Genomic DNA, 19,673 nt, shown 5'->3' on the forward strand with positions numbered 1-19,673 from the left:
GAGATATCAGTTGTGGTGAATCAAGGTCTTAACAGCTTTATATGCTACCCGAGTTGTGAGTGCACTTGTCAGTTCACGACCTTGAAGAGTTTTATTTCTCACATTTCTGTTGCCATCATTGTACTACAAAAATGTATATACACAGAGCTTTCAAATGTAGTGTTACAGAAGACACATATGCCACGTATAATGTACAACATAGAAGTATTGATGCTGAACTATATCTCTCACTTAAAGATAAGCAGCCCCACTCCCTTCATCAGCACTCACACCAAGTCAGATTTTGGGTCTGCATTAAGTAATATTCCGGTATTTGTAAAGCGCAAACTAATCACCCCTCAGGGTTTCAAGGAGTTAGGGGCTGCCGGGGAGATTAAGTGAGCCATTGCCCAGAGTCACATGATGCTGAGCTGGGCTACCACCAGTGATCGAACCATGAGCCCTGTGCTTCGGAAACATTTGCTCTGGACGCTGCGCTACACTTCGTGCGTAAAGTAATACATTGGCTCCCCTTGTGTGCCCACACCATTTTCAAAAAACAGCTGCATCATTTACCAAGCTATCACGACCAGCATCCCTGCTTATCTTGCAGACATGCTGACCATCTCTGGTCATGCTGGGAACACTTGCAGTCAGGAAGCCATCAGAATGCAGAGTATGAAGTGTAAAAAACTAAACTCAGGCGTTTTCCTTCTATGCTGGCCGAATTTGGAAGAATATTTGGAAGAATATCTCCAACGGTCCTCGTTTTCTAAAAAAGAGTTGAAGACTCACCTCTTTAACCCCTTCAATGCGTCGGACGGCCGGCGGCCGTCCGACGTCACGGTGGGCGTGTGCGGAGGACGGCCGGGGGCCGTCCGAACCACGCCCACACCATAAATCACCCGCACCGCGGCGGAATTTTCGCCGCGGTCAAGGGGTTAAAGAGCTTTACAACACAATGCATTAACCGTCCGCAGCTCAGCTACCTTTCCTATCACTCATTGAGTTTATGCTTGTTTTTGACCCTGAACAGCACTCCGCTGCCTTTTGACTAGCTTTGCACTATAAGCTGAAAGCATTTTTGAGTAAGAGGCTACTCTATTTGTTATGCAGATATGATAGATCTTGTGTTGTTAATAAGCTGGATGTGTGAGGAATTTTAGTGTTGTGAGTGAGACTTGGAGATGTCTCAACATTAGACGTGGTGAACGTGTATCTGCTTCTATGCATGGTGTGAATTGAAGATATGTTTGTGGGATAGAGGCAGTATTGTGTGTGCTCACCATAATTACCTTATTACAAGGGTTTCTCTCGTCAAGGACCACATGCTATAATGTAAGTGGAGGATTCACGTCCTACAAATCAACAGTGGTGTGCTCAAGGAGATGAAGTCAACCCATACTCCTTGGACTATGGGATCACTTGAGGAGGTACAAAGCCCAGAATTTGAAATTGTGCCCCCAAAGTCCATGTTTTGGGAAAGTTACAAAATACTTTTTGAACTTTCCTTATTTCACACTGTTTTCATCTCTTGTTTTAAACATTTTACTCCTGTTATCAATTCAACTGCACAATAAGACCATTAAGCATTATTTGACCCCTCAGAAGCTGCAGCTGTGATCCTTTAAAAATAAAATAATTATTGAAAAATGAACTACGCTTTCTTCAAGGCACAATGCAAAAATGCTGACAGAAAAAATAACGAAATGCGGCCCTCTGAGTAATTATTTAAGACTTGTGTTGTAACATTTTGGTTTAGGTGATGGGGTAGGGGAAATGCATAGAAGGGGGGATTCTTGTAAATAGAAACAAAGTCATTTCAGCACCCTTATTTGCAATTCATTCGTAAATGCAAATGCTGGGCTTTGTTTTCCACTTTCAAAGGCTGGTGGAAGTAGAAAAAAAACCTTCTGAGTGCATGAAATGTAATGATTATAAGAACAAGTTGTAATTGTTTCTAGCAAGTTTCCCTGGGTCTTTGATGTTGAGATTAATGCTTTGTATGTTAATATATTGATACGGGCCCTTGTTTGCCGGGATGCTCGGATGCTGAACAGTTACTTGGTTGCTGCAGCAAACACCTCTTTGATCTCAGTGGGTGTTTGTAACAGAAGTAAACGCGAAAAGGAACTGAACAAAGAACAGTGCGCAGTTTTAAAGAATTTCAGGGAACCGAGATTAGCAATTTCAATACAGGGGCAGTAACCTAGAACCTCAGCCTGGTCTTGGCAGGCAATGTCAACAGCAGCACAAGGCAGGCCACTTTCATGCGCTTTCCCATGAAGGGCCATCAAGAAGCCGTGCCTGCTGGGGATGTGGCAACCGAACTTGCTTGTCTTTGATGTCACTCCGTAGGGCACCAACAGAAAATCTGTTTGTAATATCGACACTGCCGGGCTCCTGCCTCTTCCACCTCTCTTGTAATTCACGCAGAGTTATACTGTGTTCCCTGGCACAGAGCCTTCACGAATGGGCCTTGTTAGCAATTGTCCTTTTCGATATAGTGCAAAATTCCTTTGACTTTAGAAACACGAATACTCGGGGTTGTATTCAAGAAACTTACCCGGGGTGCCTGGGAAGCGATAGCAGTGTGTCGCGTTTTTGCAAATGTGGAAGACTGCTTAGCAATCCCTCTGAATGGAGCTATATGATTTATGAAATATTTAAATGTACGTATAGATTTGTCCTTAGATATTATTCATTCATCTGAGTCTGTTTATTAACAAAAATGATCTCACTGTTTCAATAAAGTTGTATATTTCTACTGCGTTAAGACAAGTGTTCTACTGCAGTCGTGTTTCATTCGGTTTGTTTCGTTGTGATGTCCCTCTTATGTTTTAATTGTTTTGATATGTTGCTTTGGGTATGCTAGTATGGTATGATGCTTATTTACCTATGTCTAGAAATGCTGGCTGCATTGTTTCCAAACAAAAACAGAACATGCCTTGAATGTTCCTTTCACAAGTAAACATTTACAACTGTCTAAAGTGGTAAAACGGGAATAATCCAGCCTTCACATACATATAACACCAATCAGTCCAAAACTGTAGCAGAGACTGTGTCTTAGCACTGCCAGTGCTTACTTTAGGTGATACATCCCAGGGGCGGTATTATGACCCTGTTTATTGCCCTTTGCTCGCGCAGGAGAGGTCAGTGCATTTTTGGGTCGAGCCTGGGCAGCGCATGTGCTGCTCTGCGGCATGCGGTATTGGAGTATGGAATAGAAGCAACATCCACTCTCCACCCATATTTGTCATTGGCTTGCGTCATTGCCCTTCATAAATGCTGGCTTCTCGGTCGTTAATAAGCTTGTTAGTCCTTCCTTAGTACCACCTTCACTTCATTTGTAGCCTCCCATGAGGACTGGCGCTTCACTTTGGTTGTTACACAGTACCAGCCGCGGCCCGTGCAGGTAACAGCAGTGTGGCAGTGGGGCCGGGTTGGGGGGGGGGATTTCGAGGGAAGATGCCAAGGGAAAATTAAATAAATCAATAATTTTCCCTCAACATCGTCCCTCGAAATCCCCCCCAAAGCGCCCCACACCCCACCGCTGTTACCTACACAGACCGTAGCTGCACAGTACCTCTTTTTAGTCTGTAAGCACTATTTTCTTTAATGAGTTTATTCCACTACAGGCACAACATGCTTTCCTGCAACATTCAGCATGCCATGCGTGCTTTCACATTCAGTGCAACCAGGGACAATGGCGGCCGCTTCTTTGAATAGGTCATGCATTTGCGAGAGTTTGAGCTATTAAATGACAATACGTTTTACTTATGTGTTAATTAGCAAAATAAATGAATAAAAGGCATTGTCATTTACAATGCCAATAGCTTAAACTCTCACAAATACGAGACCTATTGCATTGCAAAAGCTTGTTTTTTTGCATCTCCAGCCCATACATTAACTCCGAAAAGCTCTGAGTTGTGCATGCTTTACTGACAGCGGAGCTCGTAAACATAAAGAGGCAATTACTGGGCTGTGTTTCTGAGCTCTGGTGCCTGCAACCCATGGTCTGACTGCTTTCGATATTTTTTCTAGTTAATGTATGCGCTGAAGACACAAAAAAGAAACACACCTACCCCGTCTGCACCGGCAGAGGGGAAAACTGGATCATGATAAGCCCGCGATGTTTTAAGCGCAAATCAAGCGAAACCAGCATCTGAATCACGAACACCTTCGCGCTCCAGCAGTCGCGGAACAAGGATGCTTTATCGGTGCTCCAGGACGACAATAGGTGATTCTGCTCTGTCGATGCGCACTAGAAGCTATGTCTCACTTGTGTCCTTCCCCTGCTAGGCCGCTTGTCGCCTCCCCTACGTCAGATAATTCAATGCCGCCATTAAGGTGGCGGAAGCCACGCCCCGCCTTTGCTTACCTTTGCTGTACACAATGCAGTTGTTTTTGCTGTCTTCCACTCCTTGCCACGTCACGTCCAGCAGCCACTTGGGACCGGCCGTCAAGACCATGGGGACCGACGCCTTTGTCTTCTGCAGAAAGGAGAAACACAAACATGCCATTAGCGTCTGTTAATTAATATCTCGAATAATTAGAGCCATAAATACTTTACTTAAAAAGCCATATATCCACCCCCACTTAATCCACCGGTCTATCCCCATGCCTCATGACACCTTTCTGTGAAGACAGCTCCCTCGGCCTTTAAAGGTTTTTCTGCCTTCAGTCAGTGGAAAAAGTAGAGTTATTATCAAGAATTTTGGAGCCCCATCCTGGGTCAGATCTCACAGATTATCCCCATCTCCAGTGGCTCGGGGTTATAAAGAGAAAGCTGGCGACTTTCAGAGCCCAGAGCAGGGTGTTTGGAAGTGAACTTTAGACACATTGTACTTCAGTATCAAAGGGATCTCGCCACTTCCTGAAACAGACAGGAAAGAATTTACAGAGCCGGGATCCATTTCAAAGCCTCAGCATTTATGGTTTGGTGGCGAAGCTATTGAACGCGGGCATTGGCATCCCCCGTTGTGGTGTGTGTTGATGTACAGATGTACCGCTGCCAGGACCATATTACTGCTAATGACCCGATGTCAATGGTCCCTGGGAAGACTGTGGACACAGACAGCAAAGGCATTTTAAGACAGGGGCAGCCAGGCGTTACACCTCTCTCTTCCGGCATCGCCACATGCTTTCTTTTCATTACTGTATTTTATGTTTTCTCCTCTTAGGATATTGTGCATGTCCTACATTCAGTCCTGATAAGGAGAAAGACGGGTGACCTGTTTACATGGGATGTATGTCACTACAATGCATGCTTTTACAACGCATGCCATTACGCCGCAGGTTTTACAACGCAAGTCGTTACAACGACTTGCGTTGGGGGGCGCTGGATAGTGAATAGTTTAATTTACTATTCCAACTCCAGTCCCCGTGGATAGATGGGAAGGTGTTGGATAGTAATTAAACTATTCCCTATCCTAGAGCGCCCTCCAGCGCAATTCGTTGTAATGACTTGCGTTGTAAAAGTTGCGTCTTAATGGTAGTGCGTTGTAAAAGTTGCATTGTAAAGGATGTTTCCCGTTTACATGTATAGTAATATAAACCCATACATTTCTACCAGCTTTGGAAAGAGGGCATGTACATTTCTTTTTTATGTACTTGTATATATGGCTAAACTTTTCTCAGTTTGCAAGACGGTCCGGAATAGAGGGATGCTTGAGATGGCTTATTCCTTTTCTGTGCATCAGGCTTTTGTACCCAAAGATGTCATCTGTGCATCCGTGGAAAGGGTTAAGTGTAACGCAGGGCAATTTAGCCAGCCTCGTCATAAATGCTTGCCTCCTCTCTGGCATTTTATTGTTTTACACAACTTCAGTGTTCAGCCTTTTTCCACCTTTCAACAAGTCCTCCCTTGTCAGTCTGTACTTTCCAGGTAGTGTCGATTTGAGGAACCCCATTGACCCCATAACGTCTTGAAAATATGTCAGTGCGCCACCTTCAAATTCTACTGATTCTTGCTTCATTCCCTCTCCCTGCCCTCCTACCGTTCATTCAGGTCACAGGAGGCAGATGGCTTTGGTTGCCATCTGGGATGGCACCTTTATAAGGCACCTCCCATTCGCCTTGCCCGTTTCTTTGAGCTTTTACACCATTGTGCATAGCACTAGACAATCCCTTAATACGTTTACCTCTCTCCTCTCCAACAGAGGCAAATACACAAATGTTGATCACCTCTTCTCAAATCCTATCAAAAGTCCTTGTAAATTCCCCCATACATCCCCTCTTTCCATTATCATTTTCAATATCTGGATTGATATTGTTCTGCCAGGCCTCGCAAGGTGATTCAGGAACTAAGGGCTCTTCTTTCAACATTTATGCAAATAGAGAACAAACTGAACTAACTGTCATGGAGCTCTCAGAAAAAATCCTTCTTAGGTAGTGTACCGTAGATCTGGAACTCTATTAGTCCTGCTATAAAAACCAATTAGCTTCCATGTCATCTCTAAAAAAGAATCTAAGAACTTTCTCTCTGCACAATTATGTAAGCCTTGATCCACCTGCAAACAGCTATACCTAACTGATCACTCTCCGCAAATGAAGAAGCAGGAACAGCTGTAAATTCAAGCAACTCCTCTAACGTTCCCCTTCCCCAACCACTTCCTTTCACTGCTTTTCAATAGATGGTCCTCTTACTCCCACCTGCAACCTCTGACTTCTTGCTCCTTCTTTCTTTAGTTCATTTTAAGATGCTCTGCACTATGCACAAGATCCTGACAGGCATCGGCCCAGATATTCTGAGCGACCTGTGCACCCTCTACTCTCCACCGCGAGCCCTGCGCTCAGCAAATTTGACCCTCGCCCGAATCCCCCGCATTCAAAGGACCAGATCTGGCTGTCGCTCCTTCAGGCGACCTGCCCCCACTTTATGGAACTCTCTCCCTCTTCACATACGCAGCAACTGTGATCACCAGGGGCCATATGTATCAAGCCTTTTGTGATTCGCAAAGGCCGAAATTCGCAGAATTTCGGCCTTTGCGAATCGCAAAAGGCCTTTTTGCATGTTTTGGGATGTATGAAACATTCCCAAAATAAGGAATTGCAAAGTTGTGCGATTCCTTATTTTGACATAGCATTTAGGGAATCGCAATTTTGCGATTCCCAAAATGCTATGTATGTAGCATTTTTGGCTAGCGAATTTTGGTTAAGAATTCGCAAATTACCACCAACTTGTAGTTGATGGTAACTTGCGAATTCTTCCAAAAATGCACAAATTGGCACCTACCTACCTACCATTTTGCAATTCCTAAATAGCGATTCCTTAAAATTCGCTATTTAGGAATCGCAAAATAGTTTCTTGATACATATGGCCCCAGGTCTTCAAACGGGTGGTGAAGACCTGGCTTTTCTCTCAACTTTAATTCCTCGCTTGCCTTCCACTTTGTCTGGCTTCAGCGCTGGGACACCTCATTGCAGAGGGAGCCATTCGCTCTACAAGTATTTTAACCTAATCTTATCTAATCTTTATCATGTTCATATTATTTTTTTTATGTCTAATCACCTCAACGCCTTTCATACACTGAACAGCCTTATTGACCTCACCTCGCCCTATGAATACTTACTGTGTTACACTCTGTTCAAATGCTGATACCCGGTTGGGTCTGGTTTGTGCTATACAAAACCACAAAGAGATAAACTTCAAGATAACGTACAGTCTGGAACTGTTGTGCGAGGTTATACTAGCTTCGACTCTGACCTGTGCCTAATTTGTGTTACATGTGGTAGGCATTTTTCATTCTCACACCTTGATCCACAGCAAGTAGAGATTAAGGCAGAAAAGGGAGAAAGCAGTGGACAAGAGTAAATGTCAAAAAGTGACAGAAAGTAGGCATGACAAAGACCAGGTGCTGTAGGCTGATGGAAGAAAAAGTCATGAGGAAGAATCACAAGGTAGCCTCGGTATTCAGCAACCCTCCGCATTTCACAGAACCTATGGCAGCTACCTGGGATAGTCTTGGAGCTCATGCACTTATTAAAAAATAAAAATAAATTAAGCACTGCCTGTGACCATGTATCATCACATATGACTAGGTTCCACTGCCTGCGAGTTGCCATGTGAGTACAGTTTACTATTCATGTAATGATCAAAAGGTTGTATGAGGTAATTGCTTGTAAAAAATACTCAATCAGTGTACTTGACACTAGGGATGCAACCTGAAGGTGAGGGGTCAAGAGCCAATTGGAATTGTTTTCCAGAGACGGCTCACACCTGGGCCCGCATTACACATGCAGAACATTTTCCTTCATTGCACCAGGTTCACTTTTAAAAAGGTGCGCCCAGTGCAATGAAGGAAAATGCACTGCATTATGGGGAATGAGCTGCCCCCAGGGCAGCCGCAAACCCATGCTGCCCTGGGGCAACACATTCACATGAAATATGGAGCGGCTGCTTTAAAACCACTCCGTGTTTCTCTGTGCAGATGTCAAACTGCCTGCACTTTTAAAAGGGGAATAGAGATCCCCTTGCAGGTGTGTGCAGCCAGTGACTTAGGGCTTCTTTGCTTCTGCATCCACATCGGTAATACGGCGCGGACGCAGAGGACAAAGGATTCCCTCATTTGCATGGGGCACACCCCATGCAAATTAGGGAATGCCCCCTTGAAGATATTGCTGGCGCTTCATGTGCGCCACCACTATTGTTATTACAGAAGGGGATGCACAAGCGCCTGCGGCCCCTTCAGTAATACCAAAGTGCCCGGGGGGCACGCACAGCGGGCTCAAACACCTGTTGCGCCGCTCGGGGTACTTTACGTAATACAGCCCCTGATGTTTAGGCCAGCACTACAGAGTATTCATAGTAGATGCTGTTATGATAAAAAAAACAATATGAACAAACCATCTATCTCGTATATTCAATGTGCAGTACAGCTCATCAGGTCTTAGAAACAAATTTACTCTTATGAAAGCCCTGCTTGATTTTAGTTTCAAAGTGAGCTATTAACACAACATAACATAACATCACATAACATAACATGACATAGCATAATTGTAAGAAATCGGGTTAAAACTTCACAAGTAATACATATGCAATTGTCTTTTTACTGAGACCCAAGTATCCCATAGTAGCACTTAATTATCTCAAGGTAGAGGAACAGAGCAGTCCACGGACTATACAGGGGATGTGGTGTGGTCTAGTAACACAAGCTAGCGGGTATGCATAAACAACAAGACTCAATAAATTTTTGCCCAGTCCGTGGTTTTTCTTTTAAAAAGGAACAAGAACTTTTATTACACAACTGTGCTTCTAAACATTATGAATTATATTACAAATATATATTCAGGTATATAGAAGTACCTTTGTGACACTCTCATATCAAATTACACACAACAGGGTACTGGCTTAGTCAGGGAGTCACCACATCAGTAAAATTAGCCACATGTCATACTTAACATTGCACAATCATTAAAATGAATGAGAACAGTACCAATATTCAAAATCATTCCTTATAATGGAAAACACTGCATTGTCAACATCAACATTTTTACTATAGCATTGAACTTCAAAACTCTTTTATTTGAGTCTTTATTTCACTTTTATCAGACTTCTACCTTAGACCCCACAGTTCAAACTCCAAAAGCAAAAGCTCCAGCTCGAGAAGTGTTTGATATCAAGAACCATCTCTCCCTCAGTCAGGGATTTAAACCCTCACCGTGGAAGGAGTTGGGCTAGTAATAAACATTGTTGAGGTAAGGTTAATATTTAAAAACACTCTTGCCGGTGGTGCCATTACCTGACCTTGGGGTGCCACAAAGCATAAAATGTTCAGCTCCTGCCCAATGAGGTTATGGAGTATTTCTACTTCAGAGCAGTGTGTCAAGCCCGCTCTGGTGTCGAAGCTTTCAGGTACTAGGTCATCGCCAAGATCGTTTAACCAGTTATCCCATCTACTAACTCCTGCTAGTTGGAGTCAATTGGTGGCGCAATTCAGATGGAGAACTTCCTGTTGTTCCGCTGTTGAAAACGTCAACCCTGGGTTGGCGTTCTAGCCTTTGAAGCAGTGCCGCCATTTCGTGCGCGCGCTGCTCTGGCGCTGCGCACTTCAACTGAAGAATTTGGCGGAGTCGGTTGCGTTCCAGAGAGCCTCTCCTGAGGTGTCTTCATTCTGCAGCGGCTCGTCAAAAGAAGATTTTATCTTGTTCGGAGAAGTCTCAGAAGATATTGTATTCTGGGTGAGAAGTCCAGTCGGCAGTATCGTTGCCTTCAAGTAAAGGTCTGGTTTCCGTTATCTTTCCACTCTCGTTTGCCGTGCAGTTTGTCCGAGAGTAACGGTAAGACTAGAACTTATATTCAAGTGTTTTCCAGACTAATTCTGATTAAAGAAGCATTCTCTGGGAGTGAGACCGTAGTGAATTCCAGTATCAAGTTCGCTCCAGAATTCTCTAAAGCGATATCAAAAGACTTTGATATAGACTCAGCAATTGGGTGATGGCATCGCCCAAATAACCGCAGTTGTATTATGAACTTTCCTTATCTGACTTGAAATTCATAGAGGAGCATTTTGAGAACTTAATTGAGCCTACTCGCTACACCGAATTTCTGGTCAAGAAAGTGTTTAAGGGGATATCTATATGCGCATGTAGTTATATTCTCTTACTCACTAGAGTAGTTCTCAGTGGCATCATCTCCATTATCAACGCAAGTCTCCACATCAACTCCTCTACAGAGAGAAGCAAATTCCACATCTACTACAGGTATAAGAGGAGCAGTTTCTGAATGCGACATAACCTGAGCAATCTGGTCAAGCTGGTGAGAATGTATTAATGTTATGTTCCTCTTACAGGTGCCGACAAGCTGAAGACACCAGGGTGTGGCAGTCTCTATGTTGTTTGTTATCCACTTCCCCTTTCCCCCTCATTCCTGAGCTCAGAGGTATCTGGGACCAGGGGTGTTTGGGAATTGGGAATTACTCATCTGGACGCCCTTCACTCTCGCCCCCACAGACCACAGGAAAATCAGGTACAGCGATTCTTGACAGATTGAAGTGCCCAAAAAAAGGTTGCCTTCTGTCTGGGCGAGATGGCTGAGGGTCTGGACGTTAAGGCCTTGACCTCCGTCCTGGAAAGTTTACAGAAGCAGTTGAGTGAGACTAGGGAGGAAGTTAAGAGGTCCAATTCTGAGACTAGATATCTTAGGCAGAGAATAGATGAGATAGCAGCAGCTCCCAGTCCCAGTCCCAGTTTTGAGAAAATGAAGGGGCAAGGTTTCGTGCCTTCTTCCTCTTCGTCAGAGTTAACTACTCAAGTAGTGCATGCCATGTCCCCAACCATTCCTTTGGCCCCTCCAGAAAGGTTTCAGGGGGATCCACTTAAGGCTCAGATTTTCCTCACACAGTGTGCTCTGCATTTTTTGTGTAAACCCATTTTGTTTAAAGAAGATCAATCCAAAGTGGCTTTCGTTCTGTCTTACCTGAGTGGGGATGCAGCGGCGTGGTCGTTGCCTTTGGTATCGACAAACGATCCAGTATTATAAAAGTATGAAGACTTCAAGGCAGAATTTTTACGAATTTTTGACCGAAGAACAATATCCCAAACCACAGACAATGAGTTACTAGATTTAAAGCAAGGTAATAGGGATCTGGTAGCTTACATAGCTCAATTCAATAAGTTGATAGTCGAGACCAGTTGGCCAATGGCTAAGAGAGCAGCCATTTTTTATCGTGGGCTCAAGGATGAACTAAAGGATGGGTTATCCCAAATCCCGAAGAGACCTACTGAGTTATCGGAGCTGATTGATTTGGTTTTACAGATAGATCAACGTCAATTTGAAAGGCGCAGTGAGCGTCGAAAGGAGACAAGAGTACTTCCCCCCAGGTTTGATCGAGCTCGTTTTGATGTGAGTAAGAGTTCCGAAGGGAGTTCCAGTGAAGAACCGATGCAAATTGGAACTGTTCGAGGTCCTCTCAGCAAAGAGGAGAGAGAGAAGAGACGAGCAGGAAAGCTGTGTATGTATTGCGGCCAATCGGGTCATTTTGTTCGAGAATGTCCTAGAAAACCCAAGTCTGCGGCGTTGGTAAAAGATCGGCTCCACCAGTAGACGGAGTTGCGCTGGTGGGAGCTGAATCGGAATCAACTCCAGTTTCACAATCCTTAGCTAATACTCTTCAATCTTCCGCTCCACACTTAATCCTTTCCAGTCGGATCACTTTTGGAGAAACTGAGAAGGAAGGCATCTCCATTATGATTGATTCAGGAGCAACCGGAAACTTCTGCGACATCCAGTTTGCTAAGTCTTTGGGAATTCGTTTTGAGAAGAAGCTGAGACCTGAGCCAGTTCGTGCAGTGGATGGCACAAATTTATCCTCGGGCCCCATAGTTGCTGATACCGAAATCATCACTGTGTATGGTCCCGGAGAGCATAGAAGTCATGTCCGTTTTAATCTGATTGATGCTCCCCAGTTTCAGCTCATCTTGGGGTTGCCTTGGCTCACCGAGCATAATCCAAGAATTGACTGGGCCACACGTACTTTAGAAATGAATTCTGAATTTTGTTTGGAGCACTGTTTCAAGGCCTCTTCGGGGGTGGCCTTGCAGTCGATGTCTTCGAACTTCGCCAATCAGATCCAAACCATTTGTGCCATAGAAGTTCCAGAGATTCCAGAGGAATATTCAGACTTGAAGGAAGCCTTCAATGAAAAAGAAGCCCGGAAGCTCCCTCCACATAGACCCTATGATTGCAGAATTGAATTGGAGCCAGGGGCGGCCTTACCTTGTAGCCGCATTTATGCTTTATCTGAACCAGAGAACGTGCATCTGAAAGAATACATCGATCAACACCTGGCGAGTGGTTTTATACGACCGTCAAAATCTCCAGTGTCTTCCCCTCTTTTCTTTATCCCAAAGAAGGATGGAACCTTGAGGACCTGCATAGATTATAGAGCCTTGAATTTGGTTACTAAAAAGAACCGCTACCCTCTGCCACTCATTTCGGAGTTATTAGATCAAGTTAAGGAGGCCCGAATCTATACCAAATTGGACTTACGAGGGGCCTACCATTTGGTTCGTATGGCAGAAGGCGGAGAATGGAAGACGGCATTTCGCACCAGGCTGGGATTATTTGAGTACCAGGTGATGCCTTTTGGGCTGTGTAATGCCCCAGCAGCTTTCCAGCATTTCGTGAATGACATTCTTCGAGAGTACCTAGATCGATTTGCAGTCGTCTACATTGACGATATTTTGATATTTTCAAACAGTTTAGAAGAACATGTGGGTCATGTGCGTGCCATTTTGAAGCGGCTGTTGGAACATCAATTGTATGTGAAGTTGGAGAAATGCGTCTTTCATTCGTCCAAGGTGGAATTTTTAGGCTTCATTCTTTACCCTGAAGGAGTGTCAATGGACGACTCAAAACTTCAAGCCATCAAGAACTGGCCTGCTCCGCGATCCGTCAAAGAAATACAGAGTTTCTTAGGCTTTGCAAATTTTTACCGGCGATTCATTCCTGATTTCTCCAGCACAGTGAGTCCCATTACTCGATTGTTAAAGAAGAATGAGAAATTCGTTTGGGGACCTGCGTCGGAGGAAGCATTCCAGCAGTTGAAGGAGGCATTCACCACTGCTCCAGTGTTGCAACATCCAGATTTGAATGAACCCTTTTTTGTGGAGGCTGATGCTTCGAATTTGGCCCTTGGGGGAATTTTGTCTCAGCGACAGAAGAATACAGGTCAGCTCCATCCAGTTGCGTATCATTCTCGAAAATTGTCTCCTGCAGAAATAAACTACTCAATAGCAGACAAGGAACTCTTGGCAGTGAAGGATGCCTTTCAGGTCTGGCGCCATTATTTATTGGGAGCCAGACATGTTATAACGGTTTTCACTGATCATCGAAACTTACAATTCTTAAAGTCCGCTCGCACTCTCACTCCTCGACAGTTGAGATGGTCTCTGTTCTTCGCTGACTATGATTTTGTTTTAACCTACAAACCTGGCGCTACTAATGTTAAAGCTGATGCTTTATCGCGACTGGATTTGGGGAGTGAAGCTGAGCATCCGAAGGAGCAATTTGTCATTCCTAAAGACAAGATAATTGCCACCTCTGTAGACGACGACCTGGGCACAAGGATTCGCGAAGAGTTCTCTAAGGAGAAGTTTCAAGATTGGAAGTCAGAGGGTCCAGATCGAGAGGTCAAGGAGGGAACCCCCTATCTTCAAGGAAAGATCTTTGTTCCAAGTGAAGATCTGCAAACTGAAATCATTCAATTTTCCCATGATCATCTGATGGCCGGACACAAGGGTTTCGCAAAGACTTTGGAGTTGGTGAAAAGAGACTTTATTTGGCCTGGCATGGACACTCAGGTGAGACAGTACGTTGCCACATGCGAGCAGTGTATCAAGGGGAAAAGTTTAAGGCAGTCCCCACAGGGTCTTCTCCAACCTTTACCGGTAGCTCCATCCCCTTGGCATACCATCTCGATGGATTTCATTGTGGATTTGCCCTCTAGTCAAGGGACTTCTGTCATCTGGGTGGTGGTGGATCAGTTCACTAAGATGAGTCATTTCATTCCGTTGAAATCCCTTCCCACAGCTCCCCAGTTGGCCACATTATTTGTTCAGCACATTGTGAAACTTCATGGAATTCCCAAGGTGGTGATTTCCGATCGGGGACCCCAATTTGTGTCCCGTTTTTGGAGGTCCTTCTTGAGAGGAATTGGGGTAGATTCTCGGCTGTCCACCAGTTTCCATCCAGAGACGGATGGACAGACTGAGCGGGTGAATCAGGATCTGGAGCAATACCTTCGCATGTATTTAATGGATCAAGAGGGCGAGTGGCCCTCCTTGCTTAGTACTGCGGAGTTTGCTTACAATAACGCGGTTCATTCAGCTACTGGTTTCTCCCCATTCTTTTTTAATTCAGGCAGGCATCCTAATATGTGGGTGGGTAAGGTGGAGGTTGAGGTTCCGGCAGTTCAGGAGGTTTTATCAAAGTTGCAGCAATCTTACCAGACAGCATCCGCTAATCTTTCCAAGGCTAAGACCAGTTACAAAAATCAGGCAGACCGAAAGCGTAGAGAAAGTCCCATTTTAGAACCTGGGGATCTGGTATGGGTCTCCACTGAGCATATGCGTTTGCGAGGTAATCGCAAGTTTCAACCAAGATTTGTGGGTCCATTCCCTGTAGATAAGATGGTCAATCCTGTGAGTGTCAGAGTCGTTCTTCCAAAAACCATGAAGATACATCCAACCTTTCACGTCTCCTTGGTTAGAAAAAGTCCCCCCCATCTTAGACAGGATACTCCACCCACTTCAGTTTCAGTCCAATCCTCGGAAGAGTTTGAGGTTAAGAGAATTCTAGATTCCAAGATTAAACGAGGGAAACTGTTTTATTTAGTGGATTGGAAGGGTTTCGGCCCGGAGGAAAGATCCTGGGAGCCGAGTGGTTATGTTCATGCCCCAAGATTGGTGTCAGCTTTTCACAAGACTTACCCACAGAAGCCTGGGGAGGGGGCTTTGGTGGGGGGTACTGTCAAGCCCGCTCTGGTGTCGAAGCTTTCAGGTACTAGGTCATCGCCAAGATCGTTTAACCAGTTATCCCATCTACTAACTCCTGCTAGTTGGAGTCAATTGGTGGCGCAATTCAGATGGAGAACTTCCTGTTGTTCCGCTGTTGAAAACGTCAACCCTGGGTTGGCGTTCTAGCCTTTGAAGCAGTGCCGCCATTTCGTGCGCGCGCTGCTCTGGCGCTGCGCACTTCAACTGAAGAATTTGGCGGAGTCGGTTGCGTTCCAGAGAGCCTCTCCTGAGGTGTCTTCATTCTGCAGCGGCTCGTCAAAAGAAGATTTTATCTTGTTCGGAGAAGTCTCAGAAGATATTGTATTCTGGGTGAGAAGTCCAGTCGGCAGTATCGTTGCCTTCAAGTAAAGGTCTGGTTTCCGTTATCTTTCCACTCTCGTTTGCCGTGCAGTTTGTCCGAGAGTAACGGTAAGACTAGAACTTATATTCAAGTGTTTTCCAGACTAATTCTGATTAAAGAAGCATTCTCTGGGAGTGAGACCGTAGTGAATTCCAGTATCAAGTTCGCTCCAGAATTCTCTAAAGCGATATCAAAAGACTTTGATATAGAATCAAAAGACTTTGATATAGACTCAGCAATTGGGTGATGGCATCGCCCAAATAACCGCAGTTGTATTATGAACTTTCCTTATCTGACTTGAAATTCATAGAGGAGCATTTTGAGAACTTAATTGAGCCTACTCGCTACACCGAATTTCTGGTCAAGAAAGTGTTTAAGGGGATATCTATATGCGCATGTAGTTATATTCTCTTACTCACTAGAGTAGTTCTCAGTGGCATCATCTCCATTATCAACGCAAGTCTCCACATCAACTCCTCTACAGAGAGAAGCAAATTCCACATCTACTACAGGTATAAGAGGAGCAGTTTCTGAATGCGACATAACCTGAGCAATCTGGTCAAGCTGGTGAGAATGTATTAATGTTATGTTCCTCTTACAGGTGCCGACAAGCTGAAGACACCAGGGTGTGGCAGTCTCTCTGTTGTTTGTTATCCACTTCCCCTTTCCCCCTCATTCCTGAGCTCAGAGGTATCTGGGACCAGGGGTGTTTGGGAATTGGGAATTACTCATCTGGACGCCCTTCACTCTCGCCCCCACAGACCACAGGAAAATCAGGTACAGCGATTCTTGACACAGTGAATATTGGATTATTTGCTTCTTTGCCATGGGTACCATTATCCTGCGGCTTCGCATCGTGGTCTATTTGGTGCCGAATGACCGTGGCCCATCGGGCACCCAGATGGTGGAGTTTGCTAGGGCAACTTTGAATATTCTGCTTCCAACTAGATACAAAGTTTTTCAGGAAAATTCTATCAATTGCTACGACCTCATCTTCAATGAATATTAAATGGAACACCACTAGTCAGAGGTTACCACAGTTTTATCCAAAGAATGAGACATGGGATATAATACAGACTGACCTGTTTCTTCTTTCAGAATGTTCATCTCATTCAGGAAGCTTGAAACCGCAGCATGAGAAAAATTGTGTAGTCCATATTTGCCTACCCTTAATTTACTATCTTCACTAGAATCCACTGGACTGGATCAACGTAATTTACTGTTTTCCATTATTTAGGTAAAATCTTGCTCTACAGTCTACCTTGGCGCTTCTTCATTAAAGCTTCGATTGTTTAAAGTCTCATCAGCATGCAATTGAAATCGATGACATTATCTGATAACCAATTTGACATATTTGTTTCTAGAGACATGGCTTAAGAAATGGCCTAACTCTGCACTTGTGGAAGTTACTCCTCCTGGTTTTGTGGTTCAGCAGGTGGACCACTCCTGGGACAAATGTGGTGAAGGAGAAGCTATTTTTTCCAGATTACTTCCTGTATCTGTAACTCCTTTACCTTCGATAGTTTATTTCTGCGATTCTAATTCTGCTGATTTCTCCTCTGTTAATTGTACGGTCAGTTCTTCAGTCCTTCAGGTATCAAATCATCATTTATTTATTTTGTTGAGGCGGTTAACAGTTTTAACACTATGGGGGGCATTAGTATGGCGGGCGGACTTTGTCCATGCAGCAACTACCATTCATGGTATGTCATGCAGAGTAGCACATGCATCAATCTGTGCAACATACATATGGTTAAGACTATATACAGGAAATACTGCAAAATACTAGGATACCAATATTTCCATAGAAAAAATAAAAAATAAGTTATTTCTTTAATTAGTTTTTTATCACTAACTCATCAAAACACATATGGCATCAGATTGCATAGATGATATAAACACATTTCCTCACACGTCATAAATGCATCTGATTCATCTATAACAAATTAGTCAATCTTAATGCTATACACATTGAGAGTCAAACACTTCACATGGTGCTACAGAAATCTGACAGTCAAGTGTGCAGAGTATAAAGGAGCCACGAGCATGCCATTAGGAAAATTATTTGTTAGAATTAGATGTTGAGAAGTGATTGTCTTTCTTCCCACCTGAACAGGTTGATCACCTCACACCCCACTCCCTTTTTCATCACCAAACCGTATCCTGACATCTGGGCAGAGATGTAATAAGCCCACTCTGTACATCTACACATTGTATTCCAATGGAGGGAGACAGCCTGAGCCTCTCGGATTGTTACCGTGGTAACGATCTAAAATGGACATCTGATTAACCCTTCACTAGTTCTTATCACTCATCTGCACAGCTTTGTACACCGTCTGGCTTTATACACATAGTTCTACCATAATAGGTTGTTACTGTTGTTGATTACATAACCTGCATAGCTTTCTTGCTACTAAATACCTATGTCTCACCTGGGAGCGCAGTACGTTTACTAAAATCGCAGCTCCTTCTTTTTTATCTTCTGAGAGAGTTCTAACAAAGCGGTATAAAAGTTGTCTCTTTAGTACACTTTTTAAAGCCGAATTTGTTTGGCAGTTTGTTTTCTATTTTAAGGAGTACAGTGGCTGAATGTAAGAACAAAAACAGAGCAGCAATGGAATACTTTTTGATTTACTAAAAGGATCCTGTGCCATCTCTGTTTGTTTAAGGTCAATAAAACAACATTTTTAGTTTACAGTTCTCCTGTATCATCTTCCATCATTTTCAAGAAACGTTTTGAAATAGTGTGCACCAAAGACCTTTGCTATAAAACCGCGTGACAAGATTCACGGGGCTGTAAGCTCTCGGTAGTTGAATTCCAAATATATAGTCCCTTTACAATCTCCCATCGCTGTATAATTCTTGGCTGCAATGAACAACCATATGGTGGAAGGTTACTGTTTATGGCTACTGCTGTAATCATGAAGAACTATGAACATAACAGCTTTATGATAATTCAGCATAACTTATGCTGGCACATTGCACAAGAAAACAAATAAGGGTTTTGAAGCATTTCCTGTGTTTCCGAGACTTGGTTCACATATCTGAATATTTCCGAAGTGTTTTGACCTTGTCAATGATTATACTTGTGACTTTGGCTAATTATTGGGATAATGGAGAAGACAGACGAACTAGTTGCCTTTGAGACTTTGTTAAACTTGTCTTTTCCTCCCCAAATTATTTGCATTATGACGTGACTCTAAAAGTGTGAAGTCTGACACATTGACACCCAGTAGCATAGCAAGGATGTTACACCCTTCGACTGTTGTAGGGGTAGTACAGCAATTATCAGTGATTCATGGGTCTAGAGGCTGTGGTGCAACTGCACTTGATGCCCCAATGAAAGCTGCACCCCTGTTCAGATCTGTACCAAGCTCCTGCCCATGATGAGAAAAAACAAGAGTAGCCAATATTTATTCCCCCAATATATTTTCACTTGCCTTCCTGCATCTGTGATATGAAATGATCAACTCTTTCTTAGTTGAAAGTGAATCCGATTGTTTGCTAGAGGAATACCGTGGAGTCATGGGCAGAAATATGATATTAAAGATTATGTGGTCAAACACAGAGCTGTTCATGAGTGGCACATTGTCTTTATGACTCACATACATACACACACACACACATACACACACACACATGCACACACACACACGTGTGTATACACACACATGTGCACACACACACACTTACACACGTATTTAAATATATAGATATATAGCATAACATAGCAGGTAACCTTCTAATATGATTCAAATATTGCCATCATTGGCATATGGTTACATCATCAGATACGAGACTGGAGGTTTGTAAATGTTACCAGAACCCCGAGATG

General features: G+C 43.7%; 1 protein-coding gene across 1 annotated transcript in view; it reads right to left on the bottom strand.

Annotated features, from left to right (window-relative positions):
• The window catches only part of ZFPM2 (zinc finger protein, FOG family member 2), a 641,123-nt gene that overhangs the window by 173,164 nt on the left and 448,286 nt on the right, over window positions 1-19,673 (bottom strand). Inside the window, exon 5 of the mRNA XM_078685577.1 lies at window positions 4,361-4,472. Coding sequence (XP_078541703.1) covers window positions 4,361-4,472 — 112 coding nt within the window. The remainder of the gene's footprint in view (window positions 1-4,360; window positions 4,473-19,673) is intronic.

The sequence above is a fragment of the Lissotriton helveticus genome, chromosome 4_1, assembly GCF_964261635.1.
Source record: "Lissotriton helveticus chromosome 4_1, aLisHel1.1, whole genome shotgun sequence".
In the NCBI taxonomy this organism is placed as follows: domain Eukaryota; kingdom Metazoa; phylum Chordata; class Amphibia; order Caudata; family Salamandridae; genus Lissotriton; species Lissotriton helveticus.